Source organism: Phalangium opilio, unplaced genomic scaffold, assembly GCF_054372755.1.
Source record: "Phalangium opilio isolate 3A_F unplaced genomic scaffold, DU_Popi_V2 ptg000209l_1, whole genome shotgun sequence".
NCBI classification, from domain to species: Eukaryota; Metazoa; Arthropoda; class Arachnida; order Opiliones; family Phalangiidae; genus Phalangium; species Phalangium opilio.
The window spans coordinates 19,804,908-19,819,816 of NW_028324217.1; the positions used below are offsets into that span (position 1 = coordinate 19,804,908).

The 14,909-nt window shown below is 34.6% G+C and overlaps 1 protein-coding gene across 1 annotated transcript; it reads left to right on the top strand.

The window, feature by feature from the left end:
- Positions 1 to 8,267: 8,267 nt before the first annotated feature.
- On the top strand, positions 8,268 to 11,626 carry LOC149621133 (uncharacterized). The gene is made up of 2 exons (XM_089855881.1): positions 8,268 to 8,982; positions 10,802 to 11,626. The coding sequence occupies exons 1-2, from the start codon at positions 8,634 to 8,636 to the stop codon at positions 11,533 to 11,535; spliced, it is 1,083 nt and encodes a 360-aa protein (XP_089712007.1). The 5' UTR covers positions 8,268 to 8,633; the 3' UTR covers positions 11,536 to 11,626.
- The last annotated feature ends 3,283 nt before the right edge of the window (positions 11,627 to 14,909 follow it).

Sequence of the window (14,909 nt, forward strand, 5' to 3'; positions counted from 1 at the left end):
ACTTGCTAAATGTCCTGGATCGTCATTTGCGTCTTTAATTACTTTAACTTCGTCATCAGCTCATGTACTGGTATGGTTTCAACAGAGACACGAAAATTGTCGCTAACCCTGACTTTACCGTTGAAATCAGTCTTGTTGTGTTTTCAGTATTTAGTAGGTTTATCACGTATAGAGGTTTAATGGCAGAATTTTACTGTTTGTTCATATTGTCAAGTTTATTTTATCATGCGTTCATTAGGATACGTTTGCATTACGTATATTGTCTTAGGACCGTTTCAGTGATCAAATTTTAATCTAAATATATTTTCGAAAGTTGTTTCTTTGTTTATGTTTATTTTTTCCGAATTTGACCGAGCTGCATGGTTTATATCGGTAACACTATTGGGAAGTTTTAAAACTGGTTTGATTGAGTTCCTCTATAGACTGGTAAGAACATACTATTCTGGATCCATCTGAGCTTTATGATTAACCACTATTAAAGCATCGTTACATAGAATTTGAAAACTATCCGTTGTTCGCTTTAGGCGGACGCTACTTCTTTAGCGCCACCGCGTGACCGATACATAACAAGCTAATTAACTTTTTACCTCTCCGAGTGACGTATGTCACGGAGAGGTTCTGTAACGGCCGTGTCTGTCTGTTTGTGTGTCTGTCTGTCTGTCCGTTGTTACACCCACGTGACCGCGTTCGCAGTTTTCGTATCGGAGCAAACGTGTTCCCAATTTCCGGACCGCATTGACAGTTCACAGAAATTTGGAAAATTGTATTTCTCTCCGTTGGCTACTCTATACTTGAGTTCTCACACCACCATGTTTGGTCTTCGTCCATCCCATATGAACACCAGTTTGGTACTTTTCTGGCTTCCACCTCCACCATCTTCTATTCTTTGTCAATCCCACATTGACACCAGTCTGCACTTACACTGGCGTCTAACACCACCATCCACTGGTCTTCCGTCTATTCCACATAGACACCAATCTGTATCATTGGCTTCTAACACCACCATCCCATATGAACACCAGTTTGGTACTTTTCTGGCTTCCACCTCCACCATCTTCTATTCTTTGTCAATCCCACATTGACACCAGTCTGCACTTACACTGGCTTCTAACACCACCATCCACTGGTCTTCCGTCTATTCCACATAGACACCAATCTGTATCATTGGCTTCTAACACCACCATCCACTGGTCTTCCGTCTATTCCACTTAGAAACCAATCTGTATCATTGGCTTCTAACACCACCGTCCACTGCTCTTCCGTCTATTCCACATAGACACCAATCTGTATCATTGGCTTCTAACACCACCACCCACTGGTCTTCCGTCTATTCCACATAGACACCAATCTGTATCATTGGCTTCTAACACCACCATCCACTGCTCTTCCGTCTATTCCACATAGACACCAATCTGTATCATTGGCTTCTACTCCATTATCATCGTTTGGTTTTAGGATATACGCGGCGATCAGCTAGGGTTACGAGAAACGTCTAGCCTCCCTAAGGTGGGATCGCCACCAAAGGTTTTCGCAATTGCGCTTTTTCCTTACTGTTATAATGAAAACGAATCGTATATATACCCCAAAATTTGAGGAAAGCGGGCAAGAGGGGTACCCTTCACTTTAAACGTCAATATTAGCAAAGTTTGAGATGATAATAGGTACAACTTTATTTTAAACGATTTAACTATTATTAATGTTAATAATTGAAGATTAAAATAATTAAAAATAATTATATTTATTTTAATATTTAAGATAATCTCTTTTCTCAATTCAAAATTAATACGGAAAGAGTTAAAAAGCAGTCTATTTTTTTGTCTGTGTGTGTCTGTCCGTTATCACACTAGTGCTCCGAGTTAGCACTTCGCTTTGTTTTGATGTGTTAAGAAATCCTACAGAACCTTAATATTCACTTTTTCCATAATATAAAGTGAATATGTGGAAATCTTTTTCGTAATTACGATGTATTTAGTACTTTTGTAGCTTTAAAGCTCTGTTTTATTTTGATATTTCATGGATGTTTTTTAATATTATTATTTGAAATGGCTGTTTATATATTACTTAAGCTATACTACATCTGTATATAGAATAATCCTGGGTTTAGTTATTTCATGACGAAAGCTATGGCCTGGATTCTGTCGGATAAATTAGGTTTGATCCGCAATAGGCTTAGTGAACCAAAGAGTAAATAATTGAGACCTGAGAGGAGTAAACTCTGGTTTTTGATTATCGTGTCTGTAATGAAGGGACATTAACGGTTCAGAGTGGGCCGAAAGTTAAATACACGTTTAAATAATCAGATTTAGATTTTATAATAGAAGGAAGCATCATGGTAGCAATTAGATCAGTGAAAGGGCTAATCTTTATCGGATCATAGCTTTGAAGTTTTCATTCTGGATCCATAATATAAAGTGAATATGTGGAATTAGTTTTCGTAATTATGATGCATTTAGTACTTTTGTAGCTTTAAAGCTCTGTTTCATTTTGATATTCCAAAGATTTTTTTAATATTGTTATTTGAAATGGCTCTTTGTATACTACTAAAGCTATACTACAACTGTATATAGAATAGTCCTTGGTTTAGTGATTTCATGAAGAAAACTAAGACCTAGACTCCGTCAGGTATATCAAGTATTATCCGCTATAGGCTTATTGAAACAAAGAGTAAATAATTGAGGCCTGATGTGAAGCAAACTTTGGGCTTTGATTTTCGTGTCTGAAATGAAGAGACATCAACGGTTCAGAGTGAGCCGAAAGTTAAATACACTCTTAAATAATCAGGTTAAGATTTTATAATAGAAGAAAAGATCGTGGTGGCAATTAGAATAGTAAAAGCAAAAATAAATAGGGGAAAGTGTCGGACTCTCTCCTTCGTCTGTGACATGCATTTGGAGGGGTGAATGCATACTCGCGAAATCTGTTTCATCCCCCTCGCCCATTCACCACGTACCTAAGACAATTTGTGATATTGCGCGTGAAGAAATAGTGCGGTTTTATTTTACATTAGCTGCTTTTGACATAGGCTAACCGTGGCCACTGCAGTTTATCGCCACAATTTAATTTGATGATGTACATGATTGTATTAATTTAGTTTGTTAATATAGATGTTATTTACCAATTCGGGGTAGGATCGCCAGCTGAAAAAGCCAGCTCCTAATCCCTTAGACTAAGCCAGGGTACCGAGAACGAAATGCTCTTGCCCCTAGCGAAGTCTCCTCCGTACGGGAGCTCTCCGCGTACCGTCGCGTTCACGGGTCGAACATCTCCGTCCGTCCAAGGCTTAGTTTCCTACGGCCTATTGTCATTGTATATTTTCCGCTTATCGTTAATAAAATTGTAAAGTTAAAGTTAGAAACTCCGTCTCGGTACTAATTCCTACGTAACAATATTGATGTTATTTACTAATAGAAAAACGTTTTAGCTTATAATGACAACCCAGGGCCCAAGTTTAAACGAAATTCTAAAGGATTTTAACGATGAGTATTTTTGAATTAAATGATGATTCAAGAACATCTGGGGCATTTTTAATTTAATTTCGGCGTGCTAGCGATTTAAACAAACTTTAACCTCGTTCAAACGCGAAAAAAATCACTAAAGAAAATAGAACAGAGCGCGCAGGTTGTGACTCTTCCTTGAGATACGCCTATGCCAAATTCTCCCGTTTGGTGGCGTACGAGCGTTATTTTCGGGAAGAATGACATCATCAACTACAAATCTGATTGGTTGATACCATTTCGCGCGCTCGAGCGTCTCGAAATGCATGTCAAGCTAAGGTAAAGGCAGGAAAATTTGGCAGTCCGACACTTTCCCCTATTTATTTTTGGTAAAAGGGCTAATGGTAAACGGGTAGTAGCTACAGACTTTTTATTCTCTTTATGGTGCGCATTGACTATTAGTGCGTCTAGCTACAATTTAGCTTTGGTGTTATTTAACGTAAACATTCATGTTGGCAAACTAAGAATATTGTTGAGGTGAGACGAGACGATAGTGTTTACACTGCAAACCAGTTGTGAATGTAGCTATCAGAATAAACGGTAAACAGCTAAAGCGTAGACTTCATTTCCTGTTCTTTTCCCCATTGACTGATTTCCATGTGTCCAAGATTTGTCCATATTGGATGTAAAATGTCGTCTGCTTTACTGTATATTCGCTATGCTTGGAATACTACTTCAATATTTCGTAAATTTTACTTCAAAAAAGAGAAATAATTCCATATCTAGGTAAATAAGTTTGTAGTAGTAGACCTCTTGACTCGGAGAGGTAATATTTTGGTTTTCCCAACTTGTTTAGGATAATATTACTAAATCTTGGGTTAATTGAAAAATGACAGTCACCATCGGTTGCTAATTCTAACCACCAAATATGCTGTACACTCACGAAAGTGAGTCGGAAGTAGCTAGCTCTCGTAGGAAAAAGAAACTAGCCGGGTAGCCGCGCGACTGCGAGCAGCTTGTGTCCGCGAGCGCGTGATCGAGTTGGCTATGGGACGGCCCAGGCGCTGGGGTCAAAAACTAAAACTGTCTGCTAGAGATAACGGTAAATGAAAGGGGAAACTACTTCTTCAAAGAGGAAAATAATCATAACAGTGTAAGTGATACTGATAACAATATTTTTATAGAGTTTAATCAAAAATTCAAGAAATACCAAAGTTAAATCTTTATTATAAAAGTTCAAAATATTTAACAGAAACTTTCGAGCTCGTGGCTCTTTTTCAACTGCCACCCACGTGCTCGGAAGCTTCTGTTAAAAGCAGGGTGAAAAGGAAAATCAAGCGATTTTTTGTCGATTCTTCTACTAATTACAAGACCAGGCTGCATAATGAAACATTCAGAAAATATTTCCAAATGATTTTTAAATTCAAATTAGGGTGAGATTTTATGGATAGTTTTAAATGAGCACCTCCGACGAATCGCATAACGCTTTGCATTACTGTTATCAGAGGTGGATTATCAAAATTGCCATTGCACGCTCTACATCTCGAGCAATTTTATCAAATCTCGCGCTAAATTTAATTCGGCATGGAGCGTGCCACGAGAATTTTGTTATCAACAGGGTTGCCACAGTACCTGGAAATCCTGGAAAACCTGGAAAAGTCAGGGAATTTAAAAACGGCTCGAAAAGGTCAGGGAAAAGTCAGGGAATTTAAAAAGTTTCGGCAAAGTCAGGGAAAAGTCAGGGAAAATTATTTTAGTGGGTAAAATTTCTGGGTATGAAAGTTTCTCCTGATCCTCTCTTAACACAGAAAAGTCTAGAGTAATCCTTAAAAATGTCTAGAATTTTTTTTTGTAAAGTAAATGCTCTCAAAACAAATCTCTTAGACTGTTATTTATAGTTAAAATGTTTCTTAATCATTTTGGTGCAACAAATACATTGGAAAACGTAATGTAGATCGAGTTTGTTTAATTATGAGCACTTAAATCACGCTGTAAACATTAACGCTTTCGGCCTAAAAAGGTCAGGGAAAAGTCAGGGAATTTAGTTCTGAAAATTCCGTGGCAACCCTGATCAAGAAGGCAGGGCGTTACGCGATTGGCCGGAGGTGCTTATACATAATTTCAGGAATGGAGATTTGCAACCATTAACACAATAGTCAGGGGACACTTGTATTTTACTTGGCAAAATTGGCCAAGTTTGATTTTATAAGTGAAATAGATTAAACACATCATAAACTATCGATTTACACTTGTCTTCAAAATTTTATCAGCTGAAATTAATTAGTTTTTACTCTTTCAATTAAACTAAAAATTCACTTTTTGTTGCTGGAACTTTGTGATTCTTAGACCTAAAACTTTTAACTTCGCTACGCTTCCTATACGCTTAACACTACTTACCTATCTTCCACAAAATCTAAGCAACATAATACGTTATATTTAAATAAACTAAATTCAACCAAGTAAAGTATATTTAGCATATTTAATGCAATATTTTTGGTTATTTATGCTTGAAAGTGAATTTTTAAAACAGTTTAAATCAGGTAAATTACAATATGCAACTCATAAAAAGTTCAAATTAGCAAAAGTCTCTTCTTCAATATTTTGAATAATTTTTCTGTTATGACATGATTCGTTGCAACTACAAAGGTCTGTACAGTTCAAATTGTTCTTGAAGCAACCACATCTACCATGAAAGCCTTTCTTGCAAGAACATTTTCGCAAAGCTAAAAGAGCTTCTGGTGCTGGAGGCAACGTACACCGCTGTGGATGGAAAACACCATTCCTTTCCTCCCAACTGAACTCCGTTGGTTTTTGAAAGTTTGGCGTTGTTGTGTTAGATTTTTTAACAACTAAGCTTTGTAAATAAGCTCTCTTAATGTGTGGTATCAAGGTAGCCCTTGTTGGTGGAAGTTGCCTTCCTTCCTTTCCGGATTTGGCAAACATATCCCAACGAAGGTCTTTCAAAGACTCAAAGGAATGATCTGCATTCGTTTTGTAGAGAAGGCAGACGTACCTTTCCATTTGTGCAACGATTTCATGACATATAAGGGAATTGGTTCCAAAAAGGGCAAATGCCTCCAAGATGCTGTCATCACATGCCATTAAGGTTTTGAAGTGGGATTTAAGAGCTTTGGTTGCGAAACATCCAGTACTATCACAGCCTTTAAAGCAATACCAACCGATCAACGCTGAGGCTTTTTTGGTCCTAGCCTGTAGTAGAAGTCGTTAATTTTATATTGGTCTTTGTTTCGGATCATCGTTGTACTAGTTGGTATATCTTTGTAAAATCCTGTGAGGAACACTAGTACATCAGTGTCTAGCGAATATACATCCAGTTGAGTGCCTCTGGGACTTATTCTCGCAACGTCTTGGGCGTGAAGAATAATTTGTTGATCTGCTTCTTCCAATGAATGACGACCGTGCCTCATTTCTTGGCTTGCAAAAACATCTTCCAATGGACGATTCGCCGAAATCAGATTATGATGAGAAACTACTAAGATCGTCTCACTGTCTTTTAAATAAGACAATAATTTATCCGAAAGATAAGAAGTCAATTCGGACTTCGTTTCAGAATGGAGAAGAATTTTTTTCACGTTATGAAATTTGGTTGCGTCGTTTACGTGGTAGTGGACGGCTGTATTTTTCCCAATTCTCTTAGAACGTGTTGCATCTTTCAAAGAAGCCACAACGTATTGATCAAACAGTACCCTTATTTCGTCGTACATAAAACCCATGCGCTCAACCTTTTGCACAAATTTATCTGAGAGTACTTGTGCCGAGGTAATATCCTTAGAGCTTTGGAAGGATTGCACGACGCACATGGCATCAATAATGAGGACCTTTCTTTCAGGAAGTGTACGGCCATAGATGTTTAGGACTTCTGGTAGTGGCAGCTTTAAGATTTCCGTTATAAGTTCGAGTTTATTAGCTAGCATGTGCATAGTGCCGTCGGGATTGAAAAGTGATGGAGGTGACACCTGAAACTCGTATTCCCCAATGGCATCTTTCGCGGCCAGATCTGGTCTTGCCTTTGCAACAACCAATAGTCTTGTGATTAGGCTTCTCTCTTCCTTAAGAGTTTGGAGATCACCTTTGACTTTAATGGTGGTTTGAGATCCGAAGTCCTTGAAATATTTATATTTGTTTCGTTTTTGTGAATCCCAAAACCCCACGGAACGTTGAATAAGTCTTTCTTCGACAAATTTGGAGAAAGCTGCTTTTCCAAGTTCATCCCTATTCAAAATGTCATTTGCGATTTCGGTAGACGGTACAGCAAATGTCATCAAATTATGGATATCACCGTCAAGAAATGGATTGCCTTCTTTGGAAATTGCTAAGGATATACTTATGGCATGTTTAACAATTTTATATTGGGATTTTACTCGGGGGTATTATTAAGCATTTTTGGTGTTTTTGAACTATTTTTTCATTCTTTGGGTTATTTAACATTTAATGAGATAGTTATTCACTTAATTTCAGTTTAGTTAATGTATAATGTATCATATTAGTTGTTTGATTAGCTGAAATACACTGTATAATTTTAAGATAGGCGGGGAAAGTTGTTCGTATTGTGTGCAAAATAAAAAATGTTGAAAAATATTCCAAACTTAAACACTGAGCTCTTGAATTCACAAAGTTCCTGCAACAATGCATTTTTCGTTTAATTGAAAGAGTTAAAACTAATTAATTTCAGCTGATGAAATTTTGAAGACAAGTCTAAATCGATAGCTCATCATGTTTTTAACATATTTCACTTATAAAATCAAACTTGGCTAATTTCGCCAAGTAACACCGAAAAATTAACAACTCTCCCCTGACTACAAGGAGACCAGGCGATAGCAGACGATTTTACGCTTTTAGTCGCCTAATCTCCTTCTATTAATGGTAGGAATCCTAGATGCTTGTTAACTATGTATTTCAAATTGTCCATAAAATCTCAACAGAATTGTAATTTTAAAATCACTCTGAGATATTTCCTGGGTGTTTCACCATCCAGATTGGTCTTATAGTTAACAGAAGAATAGGTAAAAAATCACTTAACCATGATCATAAATAACTTTAAAATTTATCATAACATAATTATTAACAAAGTACATTTTTTAAGCTTCAACTTGGAATTCTGTTGTACTAAACTTATCACTGCTAAATCTTGATTTACATTTATTTTTATTATATTAAAATTTTACATGTCAAAGGTCTATGACAAAGCGAGAAAATCGGGATATTACATCGCAGTCCAAGAAAGTGCGAGTTCCTCAACTGAATGTCGATGTCAAAAAACATTTGGAATTATCCCTTGAAAGAAATATGGAGATCGATTCAATTATAGAATCTTTGTTTGAAAAACTAGAAGCACAGGAATCTAAAAATAAGTTTCATGAAAATGGAAATATTGAACCGATCTACGATTTACCGGAAATGACCCCGGTTTGTCTTGAAAGCGACTTACTGGATATACCGCTTGAACTGAAAAACGATACTTCAGTGTCCAATTTAGATGCCCTTGAACCTTGCGCGGCAAACTATTCGTCTGCTAGTTCGAAAATTGGTAAGTAATTTTATTCTTTAAAAGTGTGAATACCTAGCCTATCGAATCATGTGTCGCACATTGATACCATAAGTTCATAAGACATGTTCCACAAATTTCTCACTTGTTACTGAGAGCTTGTCATGAAAAAATACCTATAATTCCTATACTTTCATGAAAAAATACCTATAATTCCTATATTTTCATGAAAAAATACCTATAATTCCTATATTTTCATGAAAAAATACCTATAATTCCTATACTTTCATGAAAAAATACCTATAATTCCTATATTTTCATGAAAAAATACCTATAATTCCTATATTTTCATGAAAAAATACCCATAATTCCTATATTTTCATGAAAACATACCCATAATTCCTATATTTTCATGAAAAAAATACCTATAATTCCTATATTTTCATGAAGAAATACCTATAATTCCTATATTTTCATGAAAAAAATACCTATAATTCCTATATTTTCATGAAAAAAATACCTATAATTCCCATATTTTCATGAAAAAATACCTATAATTCCTATATTTTCATGAAAAAATACCTATAATTCCTATATTTTCATGAAGAAATACCTATAATTCCTATATTTTCATGAAGAAATACCTATAATTCCTATATTTTCATGAAAAAAATACCTATAATTCCTATATTTTCATGAAAAAAATACCTATAATTCCTATATTTTCATGAAAAAATACCTATAATACCTATATTTTCATGAAGAAATACCTATAATTCCTATATTTTCATGAAAAAATACCTATAATTCCTATATTTTCATGAAAAAAATACCCATAATTCCTATATTTTCATGAAAAAAATACCTATAATTCCTATATTTTCATGAAAAAATACCTATAATTCCCATATTTTCATGAAAAAATACCTATAATTCCTATATTTTCATGAAAAAATACCTATAATTCCTATATTTTCATGAAAAAATACCCATAATTCCTATATTTTCATGAAAAAATACCCATAATTCCTATATTTTCATGAAAAAAATACCCATAATTCCTATATTTTCATGAAAAAAATACCCATAATTCCTATATTTTCATGAAAAAATACCCATAATTCCTATATTTTCATGAAAAAAATACCTATAATTCCTATATTTTCATGAAAAAATACCTATAATTCCTATATTTTCATGAAGAAATACCTATAATTCCTATATTTTCATGAAAAAATACCTATAATTCCTATATTTTCATGAAAAAAATACCCATAATTCCTATATTTTCATGAAAAAAATACCTATAATTCCTATATTTTCATGAAAAAATACCTATAATTCCTATATTTTCATGAAAAAATACCTATAATTCCTATATTTTCATGAAAAAATACCTATAATTCCTATATTTTCATGAAAAAATACCCATAATTCCTATATTTTCATGAAAACATACCCATAATTCCTATATTTTCATGAAAAAAATACCCATAATTCCTATATTTTCGTGAAAAAAATACCCATAATTCCTATATTTTCATGAAAAAATACCCATAATTCCTATATTTTCATGAAAAAAATACCTATAATTCCTATATTTTCATGAAAAAATACCTATAATTCCTATAAATATTTTCGAAATTCGGCTGGGGGTCCTGGTTTACTGAAAAAATTTTAACAAAAATGCACTAAAACTTCGGACATTTTAACCTTTTAGATTTTGAAAACAAACCGAACTTTATATCATCTGAGAAATTTGTATCAAGGAGACACAGGGGACACAAATTAAAAGAGGGTTCAGCTTTTTGTGCTGACTTCGATTTAAACTTATATTGATGGGTTAATTTTCTTTCTGTAGAAAAATCCAAGAATGAACTTTCAACTCGATGCGAATATCCTAAAAATGATCAAGAACGTCAAATGCGAAAGAATAACGTTAAAAAGATTTTCAAATGTGACGAGTGTGACTTTTCCACAAAAGAGAATAGTCTTTTGATCACACATCAACTTATTCACAGTCGGGAAAAACCCTTCAAATGTGATATGTGTGAATATAAATGCAAGCAGAAGAGTAGGTTGAGCGCACATCAACGCATTCACAGTTGTGAAAAACCATTCAAATGTGATCAGTGTGACTATGCAAGTAAGCGAAAGGGTGATTTGACCAGACATGAACGCATTCACAGTTGTGAAAAACCATTCAAATGTGATCAGTGCGAATATAAGTGCAAGCAGAAGAGTAGGTTGAGCGCACATCAACGCATTCACAGTTGTGAAAAACCATTCAAATGTGATCAGTGTGACTATGCAAGTAAGCGAAAGGATGATTTGACCAGACATGAACGCATTCACAGTTGTGAAAAACCATTCAAATGTGACTTTTCCAGCAGTAAGAAGAGTAATTTGATCACCCATGAACGCATTCACAGTGGTGAAAAACCATTCAAATGCGATCAGTGTGACTATGCCAGCACTCGGAAGTATGGTTTGTACAAACACCAACGCATTCACAATGCCGAAAAACCATTCAAATGTGATCAGTGTGACTATGCCAGTACAAGAAGATTAGTTTCATCACACATCAACGTCTAAAACACCACTCAGTAATTTAAAACTTTGTAAGGAGATTTATTTAAATGTATTGTTCAACGCGTTTTAATTTTCTTAATAAATATTAATGTTATTGACCACAGGCGTGCGCAGGGTTTTCAGTAAGGTCGGGCCGCCTAGTTAATTTTGCGCCCCTACCCCCTAACAAAAATGTTCTTAAGAATTCCAAAGGCCATTCTTTGGAACCCTATGGAGCCCTTGGGATCATTTCCTAAAGGAACAATTCCCAAAGACTTTCTTTGGAATTTCCTAAAGAAGTCTTGAGACAAATGTCCAAAGAATGTCTTGCGATTATTTTCCAAAGAAATTCTTTTGGAATTCTAGAGATAAATTTCCAAAGAAGGTATAAGGTTTATTTTCCAAAGAAACTCATTAGGAATTCTAAAGATTAATTTCCAAAGAAGGTATAACGAATATTTTCCAAAGAAATTCTTTAGGAATTCTAGAGGTAAATTTCCAAAGAATGTATAAGGTTTATTTTCCAAAGAAACTCTTTAGGAATTCTAGAGATTAATTTCCAAAGAAGGTTTAACGAATATTTTCCAAAGAAACTCTTTAGGAATTCTAGAGGTAAATTTCCAAAGAAGGTTTAACGAATATTTTCCAAAGAAATTCTTTAGGAATTCTAGAGGTAAATTTCCAAAGAATGTATAAGGTTTATTTTCCAAAGAAACTCTTTAGGAATTCTAGAGATTAATTTCCAAAGAAGGTTTAACGAATATTTTCCAAAGAAATTCCTTAGGAATTCTAGAGGTAAATTTTCAAAGAATGTATAAGGTTTATTTTCCAAAGAAACTCTTTAGGAATTCTAGAGATTAATTTCCAAAGAAGGTCTTGGGTTTGTTTTCCAAAGAAATTCTTTAGAAACTCTTGAGATCAATCTCCAAAGAACATCTAGGGAATATTTGCCAACGAAATTCTTCAAGAATACTTGAGATCAATTTCCAAAGAACGTATGTGAAATATATTTTTCAACGAAATTCTTAAAGAATTCTTGAGATAAATTTCCAAAGAAAGTCTAGGGTTAATTTCCCAAAGAAATTCGATAGGAATTATTGAGATAAGTTTCCAAAAAACGTCTATGGAATATTTTCCAACGAAATTCTTAAGGAAATCTTGAGATAAATTTCCAAAGAAGGTCAGGGGTTAATTTTCCAATGAAATTCGTTTAGAATTCTAGAGATGAATTTCAAAGGACCAGCAGATATATTAGCAATTATGCTTTACATATAATTATCTCAAAATATTTTACCCAAAATTGTTTTGCTTAAGTTTTCCTGCATAGGCATTGACTTGATAGCTAAATAATTAAAAACGTTTCACAAAGGCTTGTCCCGTAGCTAAGGCTCAGCAATTGCTGAAATGGTTTATCATATTTACCTATTTTCGTTTTTTTTTCCTTTAATAATTCGCGAGGTGTTTATGCAAAGGATAAATTAAATTAAAAGTAAAATACACGTAATTAAAATCGTGTTGTTTAGATTTACATGCAGGGAGTATAAGCTGGCAGTCGAAACTTTCGCTTTTGAAAAGTAAAATTAACCTTAAATTAATTCTTTTGTGACATGTTTTATCTTTATTTCGAGCGTAATTAGAGTCCCAAATAAATATTTTTTAAAAAATATTGTAGATAAAATTAGGTTAAACGCGTTTCTGGTACTCAAAAAACTCTCAGTGAAAATACATTATTAAACTTAACAACTACATCTGTATCTACTGCTTGGCCATTGAAGCCTCCAAAACCCCCTTAGTAACCCATACAATTGCACAAGATTAAAACTTTCTGCCGTTTACGGATGTTTTTAAGTCGATTATATGTCTGACTTTATAAGCAGTTTCGCACTGCATGCGGGAACTGCCCGTGCTATAAGAAGTGTTGTTCAGCATATTAGAACTGCACTCCCTGCATTGGGATATGGTTCTGCATGTGAGAACTATCCTCGTTTCTAGAGGGCTAGATTAATTTACCCCATAATCTTCCCTATATTTTCCGAGAAAATTCCAAAGATATTTCCCAAGAAAATTCAAACGTTATTTCTCAAGGAAATTCCAAAGTTATTTCCCAAGGAAATTCCAAAGTTATTTCCCAAGGAAATTCCAAAGATATTTCCCAAGAAAATTCCAAAGTTATTTCCCAAGAAAATTCCAAAGTTATTTCCAAAGCATTTTCCAAAGAAAAAGAAACCAATATTCCCCAATTTCCCTAAGAACTCCTTAAGGATTTCTAAAGAAATTTCCCAAGGAATTTTCTAAAGAGTTCTAAAGAAGATTTTTGTAAGGGTTAACACCCGAGACTATACGAGAGAACACAAAATTTTCCCGTCCCCCGTCTGACCATCGCATTTCTCATAGTGGCTCTGTTATTCACATTTCCGTTCCCTTTCGGCGTTTCGCTGATGTTCCTGCAGTCTGCAGAACTAATACCCAAATTTTGCGTCCTTATTTTTCCGGCTTTTGCGCCCCCTTGAAACATTTCATGTCGGGCCAGGGCCCACCCTGCCCGACCCGTGCGCACGCCTGTGTTATTGACCACTCTTATTAATATACATATGCTTTGCACCTTTTGGAAGGTGACCAGTTGAGACTTAAGCCGGTGTAAAGGATATTAAACCCGCGATTTTATATCTGATCCAACAAAACAGCTTCATGACTTTGCATACATTTGCAAATTTATTGACGTAGTGGGTATCCTAAAACTAAGTAGTTTTAGAATTCATACACTCCGCCATAGAACCCCGATGAACTATTTTTAAGGCAAATTATTCATTAAAGTTTTATGAGAATTTCTTAAAGTTAAGTTGGAGTACTTAAAGGAAAATTGGAGGTAACATAACATTATTCCTTAAAGGGATAGAACCAAGTTTTTTCATCTAGTATAAACTGCATTTGGTTACATATAAAAAAGTATGCCTAAAATTATGTGGTGTACGTGAAAAGTCTGAAAAAAGATTTTAATTACGGAAAAAGAACGTTATAAGTTTAAAAATTTAAACTATACATGGGCACCCGCCAACTTGTTTATCCCCGTTGTTTCGTCACAACGGGATGCGATCCTATTGGTCGGGAAAAAACTGGAATGCTTCCACCGACTTTAGCTTCTGCAGTACGATTTTTGTTACTTTTTGTACTGGGGAAGCAGCGCATATTTGAGACGTTTGTAAACATAATTCTCAATTTTCATATTTATTATCCTTTGTTCTCGTAACTCTTGGTTACGTTGTAGAGTAAGAATGATAGCGATTTGTCAAAATTGTCACAGGTAATGTCCAAAACACCACATTTTTACCCTATTTTAGCAAAGGCTTAGCTCCATATATAATAATGGTATGGCTTTATTTTAGCCTAATGGCTCTAAT

What these genes read in the sequence shown, in the direction of transcription:
- LOC149621133 (XM_089855881.1), top strand. Translation starts at nt 8,634, where the DNA reads ATGACAAAGCGAGAAAATCGGGATATTACATCGCAGTCCAAGAAAGTG. An exon ending in GTCTGCTAGTTCGAAAATTG is followed by an intron (nt 8,983 to 10,801) that starts GTAAGTAATTTT and finishes TTCTTTCTGTAG; the next exon opens with AAAAATCCAAGAATGAACTT.